The sequence below is a fragment of the Dipodomys spectabilis genome, unplaced genomic scaffold, assembly GCF_019054845.1.
Source record: "Dipodomys spectabilis isolate Male_0828 unplaced genomic scaffold, ASM1905484v1 ptg000085l, whole genome shotgun sequence".
NCBI lineage: Eukaryota > Metazoa > Chordata > Mammalia > Rodentia > Heteromyidae > Dipodomys > Dipodomys spectabilis.
In genome coordinates this window covers 1,767,246-1,780,302 of record NW_024870762.1, presented here as the reverse complement: position 1 = coordinate 1,780,302, position 13,057 = coordinate 1,767,246, and the positions used below count along the sequence as shown (strand labels likewise).

Sequence of the window (13,057 nt, the reverse complement as noted above, 5' to 3'; positions counted from 1 at the left end):
GACAGGGTGGAAGAAATGAGATAATAAAGGGAGTTCTCTGTACCTTGAACATAGGAAATGTGGAAAGCTGGTGTGTGCCTTGGCCATGGGAATGTGGTAAAAACAAGCTGACTACAAAACACAGTCAGTCAGATGGTTTGCCTTATTCATCACTAGATGGTGCTGTTGCTCATGACAGCTCAGTTGCTATCACAGGTTAAGTAGACAATTAGAAATAGTATGTTTACAAATCAAAGTTTTCAATTTGGTGTTAGCACAGTGGCTTGCTTGTAATCCTAGCTACTTAGGAGGCTGAGATCTGAGGATCAACTTTCAAAGCCAACTCAAGCAGAAAAGTCTGTGAGATTCTTATCTCCAATTAACCAGAAAAAAGCTGGAAGTGGAGGTGTGGCTCAAGCACTAGAGAGGCAGCCTTGAGCAAAAAAGCTAAGGGATAGCACTCTAACCCTGAGTTCAAGCACTTAAAAAAGTTTTTAATTTTCAGAATACTTGAACACATATACATGTCTGGTCTATTAGACTTATCATTTGACAGACTGGACAGGATTATAGAACTAAGGTATGTAAGTCTAATCCTACTGTGTGGTCTTCTGGAATCCTGATAGTTTCACTAACAAAGCTCCCAGTCAGAATTTGTATAAGACCATTAGAGATAGCATAGGTGAGTTTCCCTGATGAACTATGCTGCTGTAGAAAGTATCTGCTCATTAAAGTGATCTTGCCACACTTGGCCTGCTGTATTAAGGTTGCAGAGAGCCACTCTGCTTGAGACAGGAATATCTTTATGGCAAAAGCATGTGTCTTGGGCAAAGCACAGGAAGCTAATAGAAAGGATTGTTACTGAGTAAAGCTCCAGTGTATATAAAAGCAGGGTAGATATAGTTATCATGATCAGTCCCTTGAGCTAATGAAGCATTACTTGGGAAAGCTTCAGAGACAAAATGCTGTGATGTCATTTGTCAGTTGGCTATACATATAGACCTGTCAGAGAACCAGGAGCTTGCTGCTCCTTCACATGCCACCTGGCCATTGCATACTCATGTTCATGTGTCTCTGATTATACCTGAGCGCTTGATTTTGGGGTCTTATTCTCTCCTTTGGCTTTCTTGCTCATGATGGCACTCTTGTCAGTTGGGCCATACTTCCAGTTTGGCTTTTTTCTAGTTAATTGGAGATGGAGTCTTGTAGACTTTTCTGTCCAGGCTAACTTTGAACTGTGATCCTCAAATTCAGACTCCCAAGTAGCTAGTATTATTGGCGTGAGCCACTAGCACCCAGCTTTGTGCCAAGTTTTGAATGCCCACATTTTTTTTTTTACCTCCAAGAGCTGTTTGATTCTGGTAGAATGCCATCTCCGGTCATGCCATAGCAAAACTTAATGGACATGGGGATAGAGAAATACAGCATCGTCTTAGTAAGCACAGCACTCACAGTAGAAAAGGCGGGAAGAAAGGAGATAGCTGGTGTGTGTCACAGCAGGACCTGGGAAACTTCAGAGCATGGACCATTCTGTCTTTAGGTAGGTGGAAGGGAGAGAAAGCTCCACATTTGGGTGGAATCTTACAGGTTCCTTGGGTGTTGGTTTGCCAAGCAGAAGAAACTGCATGAGCAAAGCATACAGGCATGAGACAGCAGTGGTTGGTCACCAGCCCTATTTCTTGTGCCCCCCCCCCCAAAAAAAAAACATATTTAGCTGGGTTTGAGGGCTCATGCCAGAATCCTAGCTACTCAGAGGCAGAGACTGAGAAAGTCATCCTTCAAAGCTAACCCCTGTTTAAAAAAAAAGTTCTGCAATTTCATCTCAACCAGTAAAAAATTAGGCATGATGTCATATCATTATGTCAGTCTAGCTATGTGAGAAGTGGAAATAGGAAATAGGAGTATCAGGACCCTATTATAAAAATAATGAAAGCAAATGGGGCTGGAGGAGGCATGGCTCAAGTGATAGAGTGCTGATAGAAATGCACAAGACCCCGAGTTGAAATCAACCCCCCCCCCCCCCCCAAATGCCATATTCATGTGGTATTAGACTTGTAAGATGACAGCAAGGTTGAACAGTTATCTACTGAGGCCTGGGAATGCTTTCTTCCTTCTCTCTCTTCCCCTTTTGCAAGAGGCACTGTCTCAGAAATTCAATTTGACCAGGATCAGGTTATGACTTTTGAGCTGAAGTATTCTGGGTCTGTGTCAGGATAGGGACATCTGAGTGTGGTTTCTGCCCAACCTCTTGCCCAGTTCCCTTCTTGGCAGTCCAAACACAGTAATGTGTTTGTACATCTACTGTGATGACTTCACAAGGCCTTGGAAGGAAACTGAACAGCCTGTGTCAGCTTTGTCCACAAAACTGCTGTACAGAGTAAATGCCAGCACCCCCCCACACACACCTTTCTCTCCAAAGGCTAAAGAGATACTTCTTGGCCTTTTGGCGACAGTAAGAGGCTGCACAGTAAACAGTTAGTTTCTCCTCTGTGTGCATTTGCTCCCAGCAGTTCTGGCAACCATCTCCAGTTGTGCAGTTATCGCAGCATGCAGCTTTGAGGTGTTCTCTAGAGATACACAGAAGACCTGAAACCTGATTTAGGGAATGATGTGCCAAATCATCAGCAGCTTCACTGGACTGCAGTGCAGGGTTTAGAGAAAACTCACCGCGCAAATACCAACTGTCCTTGTGTGTTTAAGGCCATTAAAAGCTGATTTGCTCCTTAGTGCTTAGGAGGGTTTTGAGTTGATTTTTTTTGTTTTTGTTTTTTTTTTAGAAGGACTAAATTTAGGATCTAGGAAGTAGGATTGGCAAGTATTTCATTGCCATTTCTAGTGCTACAGTCCAGCCCTGGGCAAGGATGGTTTTTCTCAGAAATTCAGAGGGGTGTGTCTGCCTGTGATTGATGGGGGCTGCCCATGCAGATGGCTGATTTTCCAGCTTCACCAAGAGCAGCCCCTCCTTGGCCTCCCTGGCTGGTGGTTGTCTCAGAGTTCCATATCTCCAGGCTAGGAGTAGAGCCACATAACTATTAACTATGGTTTCTTATAAATGCAGCCCAAAGGAGAGCCGGGGAGGGGAAGGGTTTCTGAGTTGGAGAAAGGATTCTCTGGAACTGGAGTGAATAGCATACATACAAATAGAGTTTTGTTGCATGAGTAATGGTTGTTCTCTGGAGTACTAGGACATTTTTGTGAGGGGAAGAGGGTTTTGGTTGCTTTTTTGTTGTTGTTGTTGTTGTTGTTGTTGTTGTTGTTGTTTGGTCCGATCGTGGGGCCTGAACTCTCGGCCTGGGCACTGTCCCTCAGCTCTTCAGCTCAAGGCTAGCATTCTACCACTTGAACCACAACTTCTGGCTTTTTTTTTTTTCGGGTTATGTGGTGCTGAGGAATCGAACCCAGGGCCTCATGCATGCAAGGCAAGCGCTCTACCACTGAGCCACCTTCCCAGCCCTTGTTGTTGTTGTTGTTGTTGTTGTTGTAAAAGCCAGTACTGGGGCTTGAACTCAGGGCCTGAGCTTCTTTTGCTCAAGGCTAGTTCTCTCATTTGGGACACATCTCCATTTCTAGCTTTTTGTAGTTAATTGGAGATGAGAGTGTCACAGACTTTCTTGCCTGGGCTGGCTTTGAACTGTGATCCTCACATCTTAGCCTCCTGAGTAGCTAGGATTACAGATGTGAGCACAGTACCCCAGCAGGAAGAGTTTTTTGAAACCCCTTACAGGGGAGTTGGTGAGGCGAGAGAGCAGTGTCTGGTTACTTCCTTTCTGTTTCTTCTGTTCTTGTTGAGTTTTAGTTGGTTAAGAGATACATTAATATTTAACCTTTTGCTTTCTGTAGCATTTCCCTTGGATTATAGAAAATAGAAAAGTAGGCCTGGAGATGCAGCTCAGTGGTTAAGCACTTGGCTAGCATGCATAAGCCCATGGGTTTAATCAAAGATCTAAAATCTAGTTCCTTAGAACACTGATTTTCAACTTAGACTTTTAAATATTACATTCCCCTGCTCCCTTGCTAGTATTTTACTGAGTTGAGGCTGCTGACAGGAGTGCAGTGCGGCCTTCGGAAGGCCTTCAGGGGACTTTCAAGTGGGCTAAGCGGGGGAGAAGGGCTGGTCAACTTTTGTGAAGCTGAGACAGAGGCCTCCTCCAGAGTTGAGGGTCTCTGGGAAGATTTACTCAAGTTAGACCACCTGGCCTGTGGCTTTTGGTGGCTTCTGGTAGGTAGGTGCTCCAGACATGGAACAGGAGGAACTCCTAGTCCAGACTCTGGAGTATGTGTCTGCTGCCCTGATGTTTTCCTCTGATAATGCCCATCTTCCATTGCTAGAACTCAGAGCTTTGTCAAGGTATGTTTGTGGGGGGCTGGGAAGCTGGCTCAGTGGTAGAGTGCTTGCCTTGCATGCATAAGGCCCTGGGTTCGATTCCTCAGCACCACATAAGCAGAAAAAGCTGGAAGTGGTGCTGTGGCTCAAGTGGTAGAGCACTAGCCTTGAGCTGAAGAGCTGAGGGACAGCGCCCAGGCCCAGAGTTCAGGCACCATGACTGGCAAAAAAAAAAAGGTATGTTTGTGGGAATGACAATAGTAAATCCACTCACCCAGAGAGAATACTCGTGGGGCCCTTCTGGCTGCTACCCCACGTGTTTCAGTTATTCCTACAGCTGACCTGCTGTAAGATCATAGTCCCTTGTCCCATTGGATGGACAATTCCTGCCATACTGTAATTTCAAACTGTCTTCTCAAATGTCAGATAAGGGATACCTCGTTGTCCCTTTTTGGTAAGCACTTCTTTTTGTTTTTTTCCACTTGTGTTTTTTCGGGCTTCGTGTATGTTAGGTAAACACGACCACGAAGCAATATCCCTGGCCTAGCAGGAACTTCTTAGGCCATGTGTATGAAGTCAGCCTTCTTGCCCACCTCTCAGAACCATGACTGAGGAAAATGGCTCAAGAAAGTCAGGTGGATTAAGAGTATTCCACATTCACACACTCAAATAAAGAGACTATTTTTTTAAAATATATGCTTTGTAAAAGTAATTATGAGATAGAAAGTTAACAGATATATTACTAGAAACATGTTCTTACTTCTCGCTCACCATTCTGCTCTTTTATTCCTTCTCCTCCTCTGTGTCCTGTTGTCCTTACTTTCCTGGTCATAATGCACTTCCTCTGTTTAAGTTGCTTTCCATCACACTGAGATGTCTCTTACTTAACATCTGAGAACACACAGTTTGAAATGACCACAGTATCCTTCATGTTCATCCAGTGGGATGTGTAACTATCCTTTTACTGGGGATCAGTGGTTGGGATTAACTGAGACATGGGGTAGCAGCCTGGAAAGTCCTTGAACCTTGAGTTTCTTGTTGCCTCAGTAGTCCCTTCCAATGATACCAGAGCTGTCCTTCTAGCCAGAGGTCAGAAGGCAGTTCCCTAACATCAGTGCTATGGGATTTGGGGTAGAGGGGGAGTGGGGTCTTCTCTCATTAAAAGCTACAACCTCGGGCTGGGAAGATGGCTCAGTGGTAAAGTGCTTGCCTTGCATGCCTGAGGCCCTGGGTTCGATTCCTCAGCACCACATAAGCAAAACAAAGAAAAAAGCCGGAAGTGGCGCTGTGGCTCAAGTGGTAGAGTGCTAGCCTTGAGCTGAAGAGCCGAGGGACAGTGCCCAGGCCCAGAGTTCAAGCCCCATGACCGGACCCAAAAAAAAAAAAAAAAGCTACACCCTCATTGCAAGCAGGGGGAAAGCTTCTATGGTTTAGGAGATGGCATTCCTTCATTGCACTCCAAATGCATACACCGTTGAGTTTGACTACCTTCTCACTTCACCTTTACATAGATCTTCAGCAGGGCAGGGCAGGAGTCAATGACTGAGGAGCCTCACCATGGGGTCCAGAAGGTGACCACTGGCGCTTACTGTGAGATCCTTTTGTTATTGGAGGCTGTGAGAGCAGTGCCTTCTTGCTCACCCAGGGCAGAGTGTGACATGATCTGGTTTTATTTTTTCCCTTCATTCTGGTTGCTGTGAGACGAGACGGGGTGGCAAAGATGGAAGCAGGGAGGCCAGGAGAGGGAGTGCAGACGCCTCCATCATTGCTTTTCCTTTCTCTCCACAGCAAAGAGACTGTCATGAAGAGCATGCTCTGACTGCATGTGAAAGACAAGGCTCTCCAGGTAGGACTCCGGCTGCTCTGGAGGTCATCTGAGAAGCTGTGTAGACAGAGACTGAGTTAGGGAGCCTTGCATCTTGCTTGGTGTGGTGGCTAGCCCCACTGGCCTCCTTCCTTTCCTTCAGCTACTGTTCTGAAGATGTTGCTGGTGAATACATGGACAATACCATCATTGTCTGAAGCACTGTGGATCACACACATTGGCTGCTTCAAGTTCTTCACTACACGTTCAATGGATTGAGTTCTGGGTTTGTTTTTTGGTTGTTTTGTTTTGTTTTGTTTAACTTGTTACTGTTTTTGGTACCTCACAAGCATTTCTGTTGATGTATGTTCTGAACAGTTGGGTTCAGTCCATGGCTGCCCATGCAGGCAGCCTGTATTTTGAGCCTACCTTACCTCTTCTTTGTGAAAACAAGATGTCATTTCTTGGAAATAAAATGTAAAACCTATTGGTTGCTCAGCTGGGCTTTGGTGTATTTACCTTCCTTTCCTTCCAGCTCCCAGGCAGTTTCACAAGTAAACACTGGCAGCTCATAGATTACAGCCAAGTGACTGTAGCAGATGATGCACTTCAAGTGAATGTCAGGCCACACCCAGGCTGTGTCACAGCAGGTGGGCTCGACCAGCATGTCCCCTCTTATTCTGGAGGCCGAGGTTACCGCTTACATTGTTTCAGAGTGGGTGAGTTCTTCTCCTTCAGCTGCCATCTGAAGATGTTTCTAGACTTACAAAGCAATGTCAAGAACACAGAGACAGCCAGGCATCAGTGGCTCATGCCTGTAATCCTAGCTACTCAGGAGGCTGAGATCTGAGGATTGCAGTTCAAAGCCAACCCAAGCAGGAAAGTCTTAAGACTCTAACTCCAATTAACCACCAGAAAACTGGAAGTGGTGCTGTGGGTCAAGTGGTAGAGCACTTGAGCTGAAGAGCTCAGGGATAGCACCCCGGCCCCCAGAGTTCAAGCCACATGACCAAAAAAAAGAACACAGAGACAATGAACTTAGGAGAACTTGATGTGCTCCCCAACCCCCCTTTTTAAATTAATAGCCGCTTTTGATTACCTTCTCTTTTTACTTTTTCTTAGTGTATAGTGTACAAAGGGGTTTCATTATGATGTTTCTATACATTCAAATTCACCTCTTCTACTTTTTTTTATTATTTCCCCTCCCCTCTTTCTAAACAATTTTATGTGTATAAGTATTTATTTAAATTTTTTTTGTGCTGGTCCTGGGGTTTGAGCTCGGCCTGGGCACTATCCCTGAGCTTTTGCACTCAAGACCAGTGCTCTACCACTTTGGGCTATACCGCCAATTCCAGTTTTCTGGTGATTAATTGGAGATGAGTCTCATGGACTTTCTTGCTGGGGCTGGCTTCAAAACATGATCCTCAGAACTCAGTCTTCTGAGTAGCTAGGATTACAGGCGTTAGCCACCAGCACCCTACTGTCCCTGAGCTTTTTTTGTCCAAGGCTAGTGCTTTGCCACTTGAGCCACAGCTCTACTTCTGGTATGTTGGTGGTTAATTGGAGGTAAGAGTCTCATGGGAACTTTCCTGCTTAGGCTGGCACAATCCTCAGATCTCAGCCTCCTGAGTAGGATTTCAGATGTGAGTCACCAGTGCCCAGTACCTAGAAACTTTTTAGTCTGATACAATACATTTGTCAGTTCTTGCTCTTACTTTGTGAACAATAGGAGTCCTGTTGAGAAAGACATTACCTATGCCTCACCTTCCCTTTTTAACAGAAAGAAACAGCATGTCGATGGTGGGAGGTAAGAGCTCTGGACAAGCTTTGGTGTCCTCGGTGTTCTGAGAACATAGAAGACTGAAGAATGGTGATTAGAACAGAGAGCCCTCTTCCTAGCAGGAATGTGGAACTGAGCTGTCTGTCACTGATCTGCTTCCCTCCCTTTCCATTTTCTGTGCAGAGAACCATTGTATTTTACTCTTCTATACCCTGTATGTTTCACAAAGAATTGGAGACTACTATACCTTTTACCACCTTTGCAGGGATGGTACAGGATGTCTTCTTTCATGCAGTAGACTGAGTATTGTGGATACCCTGGTTTCAATTCCATCTTTGAATATTAGCTGAAGGCTCAGTGCTGTAGCACTTGCCTAGCATGTATGAGGCATTGGGTTCTATCCCTTGCACTGCCTAAAAAAGGGAAGAAAAAGAGGTACTAGTAGAGTCAAGGAAGAAGTAAAATGAAACATAGAAAAATAGCTTTAAGAATATTAACTAGGGCTGGGAAGGTGGCTCCGTGGTAGAGTGCTTGCCTTGCATGCCAGAGGCCCTGGGTTCGATTCCTCAGCACCACATAAACAAAAAGAAAAAAGCCGGAAGTGGTGCTGTGGCTCAAGTGGTAGAGCACTAGTCTTGAGCTGAAGAGCTGAGGGACAGTGCCCAGCCCCAGAGTTCAGGTCCCACGACTGGACCCAAAAAAACAAACAAACAACAACAACAACAAAAAGAATATTAACTATAACTATCAGAAAAGTCCTGAAAAAAAGGTGATTGTTACCTTGATGTAATGACTTCGTTTCTATACATACGCTTGCTTTATGTGATGACATGGATAGAGCTAAGATTTTGTATATTCCATGTTTTCAGTTGAGACATAATTCTTTTACAAGTATAGATATACACTTCACAACCAAGTACTAGTTCTCATGGTTTGAAATCAAAAGGCATAAAAGAACACTGTGGAAAACTTCTGGCTCTCTCCCTATGAGCACATCCTCGCAGATGAGCAAGTACTACAGGCACTACAGAGACCTTCCCTGCATGGACAAGCACATGCACGTGGGTTCTTCTCCCTTCTTTTACACAAATGATAAGCTATTCTGCACCTTGCTTTTCTTTCACACGTAGTACCTAAAGGACTTCGTCTTCCTTCCTTTCTTACAGATGCATGTTACTTCAGTTTGCTTTTACCATGCTTTATTTTTCTGGGCTGTTTTTCACTTTGGGTGCTGTGATTGAACCAGGTCCCGATACAGGCTATGCAGCATGTTCTACCACTGAGTTCCATACCTGGCACTCCAGCCTGCTTCTGATGGAACTGCAGGTTGCCTCAAACCTTTTCCTCCTGAAACAATGTTGTTGTGGTCCCTACTTCATTCATTAAAGAAAAGATCCTTAAAGAGCCTCTTGCCTTGAATATCCTGAGGTTATCTGCAGGGACAGCCTCATAGACGACCGTTCTGAGCACTCCCAACTTGCCGCCTCTCGGAGCATGCTCCCCTCCCAGTGCCACACAATTAGAGAAGATAAGCTAGGAAGACATGTTAAGAGGAATACTAAGTAAAGAACTTTTACAATTAAAAAGCCACACTGTCTTGATTGGACTCGCAGCCCTGCTGTTTGTAACTGTATAACCTAGATAAGTTCCTCAATCTTTCTGAGCCTTGGTTATTTCAGCTGTAAAGGATCTCCACTTCCAACTTAATTACAAAGTAAGGCCTAAATAGTTACATCACAATATCATACTGCATACAAACAGATATGTAGTAGGTGTTGTGCTGTGTATGCCTGTATTCCCAGCAGTCTTGAGGTAGAAGCAGGAAAATAGTTTAGGCTATCATGAGTTCTAGGCTGGGCTGGCATGGGCTATATGGTGAGACCCTATCTCTAAAACCTAAAGTAGCCAGGCGCCTGTAGCAAACACCTGTATTCCTAGCTGCTCAGGAGGCTGAGATCTGAGTATTGCAGGAAAGTCCATGAGACTCTTATCTCCAATAAATTAAATAAATAAAAATGCTGGGGGCTGGGAATGTGGCTTAGAGATAGAGTGCTTTGCTTGCCTAGCATGCATGAAGCCCTGGATTCAATTCCTTAGTACTATATAAATAGAAAAAGTTGGAAGTGGAGCTGTGGCTCAAGTGGTAGAGTGCTAGCCTTGAGCAAAAAGCTTAGGGACAGTGCCCAAGGCCCTGAGTTCAAGCCCCAGAACTGGCAAAAACAAAGCAAAACGGAAGTCATGCTGTGGCTCAAGTGGTCAGAGCACTAGCCTTGAGCAAAAGAAGCTCAGGGACAATGTTCAAGCCCCAAGATTGGGGGGATAAAAAACCTAAAATAGGAGCTGGGAAGGTGGCTCAGTGGTAGAGTGCTTGCCTTGCATGCATGAGGCCCTGGGTTCGATTCCTCAGCACCACATAAGCAGAAAAAGCTGGAAGTGGCGCTTTGGCTCAAGTGGTAGAGCGCTAGCCTTGAGCTGAAGAGCTGAGGGACAGTGCTCAGGCCCAGAGTTCAGGCCCCATGACCAACAAAAAAAAAAACAACTAAAATAAACCAGAATGTTGTTTTTTAATTCAGGACCTGAGTGCTATCCCTTAGCCTTTTCCCTCAAGACTGGCATTGGCATTCTACTACTTGAATCATAGCTCTACTTCCAGCATTTTTTTTTGGAGGGGGTAGGAAAGGCTCACAGATTTTCCTGACTTGGCTGTCTTTGAACCTTGAGCCCCAGCCTCCTAAGTAGTAAGGATTACATGTAGGCCTGAGCCACCGGTGCCTAGCTTTTTTGTGGGGGAGGGGGAATGGTCTCAATATTAAACTGTCTGGCCTTGAATTTACAAACCTTTTAGCTACCTGAGTGCTGGGATTATAGGCATGTACCACCATACCTTGCTCAGAAGAATGTTCTATTTTTAAAAAGACAAACCAAAAAATAACCCAAACTTGCATAGTTTCTCTGAGCTACAGAATGTTCTTTCCTTGAAGAGATCTGATGTTAAACATCATATTCATTTTGCTTGCCTAGAAAAATACATGATAACTTTTCTCTCACACAGCACCAAACTACAGTAGAGCTGAGCCCCACTGCTGTGCAGTGTGCCTCTAATTAAAGACATGTTCTCTACAACAGGGTTCTGAGAGACTAGAGTGTGTGCTTCCATTCTGGCTTTATTAAGCGGATGAATGCAGCCAGTGAAGTGAGGTGCTCCCTGTCCATCCCATTATTTCAATCTAGAAAGGTCTCTCTCTAACTTCTAGGCCAGCTTCATCAATCAGATGGTGCCAAAGTGGGAGATTTTGCTGTTGGTGGACGGAATAGCTGGACACAAATTAAAACGAAATCCCCTCATTATCGCCGGCCTTTCTCTCATCCCCACTTTGCCATTCTCTGTGAGTAGCCACCCAGGCACCACAGCCACAGGACTCCTGGGATGGGCAGCTAGCTCTTCAACTGCCTTTGCTTTTTAATAACCTGCTCTGTAACAAATCTCTCCACCCAGAAACCTGGGGTGTCCCGGGCTGTTTATCTGACATTTAGATGCCCTCGTCCTCTGATTAGCTCTACTTGATGTGCAGAGGGAATTTCTAACTTGCATTGTGGTCCTAATCTAAGAAGAATGGGAGGAGATCAGAACAGGAATCACTGTCTGTCCCTGGCCTTAGAGGGTCTGGCTTGTTGAAGGTACAGGGCCTGGTGAGAGCTGAAGACTGCCATTGGCTACAGCAGGCCTGGCATTTAAGGCTATTATGCATCATTCAGAGGAAGAAATTTCTGATGTGGTCAGCATTTTTCAACTTTTTCTGTCTAAATGGTAGTGGAGGCAGTTGGTGAGGGCAGCTCTTGGGGAGAAGATAGGGCTTTGTGTTGAGAAAAATAATGAGCTGTCTTGTTCACTTCGTTCTCCAGTTTCGAAGAGCCCTTCCATCCTAGGAAGGGGATGGGCCTGTAGTAGACACTGAGCAAATGCTGATGTAAAGTTGACCACATTGCCAGACCACATACCTACACGCTGTCGGCTCATCAATCTCCACACAGTATTTCCTGCTGTTACTGCTCTATAAATTCACTGGAAGAGCAGTTCGGGTGGCATACTGGAGGCAAAATAACCATCTGCCTGGCATTAGTGAGTGAGAAATAGGACTTGTTATGTATTTCAGGGGAGAAAATGGAAGTGGAGGGAAAAATCTGAAAATCTGGTAGAGGAAGTTCCACTGATGGTCTGTTTATCTTGTGGAGCTACAGAGGGTTCTGATGACAGTGGAGAGTGAGCATTGGGATCAGGTTGGAAGGGGAGGTCTGGGAGCCAGGAGAGCTCTCTGGGGAGGCAGGATAAAGGGGCAGCATGAGTACAGCGATGGAGGCCTGGGTATCATGGCATCAGTTAGGATGTGTTGTGTGCTTTTCCCGCCTATGTGTGGAGAAAGTGGATGCATCCAGGATTAGATCTTTGTGTGAGTGTGTGCCTCTGTGTGGTGGGTGGGGGTGTGGGTGTGGGTATGGGTTTGTGTGTGCACGCGCGCTGCTCTTTTTTTTTTTTTTTAACTCAGGGTCTGAGTACTGTCTAAAGACTTACCACTTGAGCCACAGCTCCACTTCTGGCTTTTTGGTGGTTTATTGGAGATGAGACTCAACAGATCTTCCTGCCCAGGTTGACTTCCAACTATAATCCAAAGATCTCAGCCTCTTAAGTAGCTAGGATTACAGGTATGAGTCACCAGTGCCTGGTTAGGATTGGGATCTTGAGAGGGATTTTATGATGATGAGAGGTTAAAAGGCAGAATGTGGATTAAAAGCTGGTCACAGGAAAGGAAAGGCCTGGAGAGACACCTGCAAGAACAAAGATTGCTCTTCTGTGTTAGTCCACTTTGTTGCCGGGATGAATTAACTATACAGAGAAAGGGTTGGTTTGGGCCCATGGGTTTGGAGGTAGCATGATCAGGCAGACACACTTATCCCAGGCGCCTGATCAGACTGCAGCACTGTACAGGGAACACTTGGCAGAGCAGAGCCATTCACCTCATAGTCAAACAGGAAGGGAAGACACAGGTGAGATCCCACTCCAATCCTCTTCAAGAGTATGGCCCCAGTGACCCCAAATGAACTTCCCAAGGTTCAGAGAGGTTGAATATCTCGACTCAGGTCACAGCACAGACTGGAAGGCAGACACAGCTTA

General features: G+C 45.2%; 1 protein-coding gene across 1 annotated transcript in view; it reads left to right on the top strand.

The window, feature by feature from the left end:
• Rnf8 (ring finger protein 8) overlaps window positions 1–6,594 on the top strand; it is a 33,224-nt gene extending 26,630 nt beyond the window's left edge. The window contains exon 8 of the mRNA XM_042683846.1: window positions 6,092–6,594. Within this exon, the coding sequence (XP_042539780.1) occupies window positions 6,092–6,108 (17 nt within the window). The 3' untranslated portion in view covers window positions 6,109–6,594. The remainder of the gene's footprint in view (window positions 1–6,091) is intronic.
• The last annotated feature ends 6,463 nt before the right edge of the window (window positions 6,595–13,057 follow it).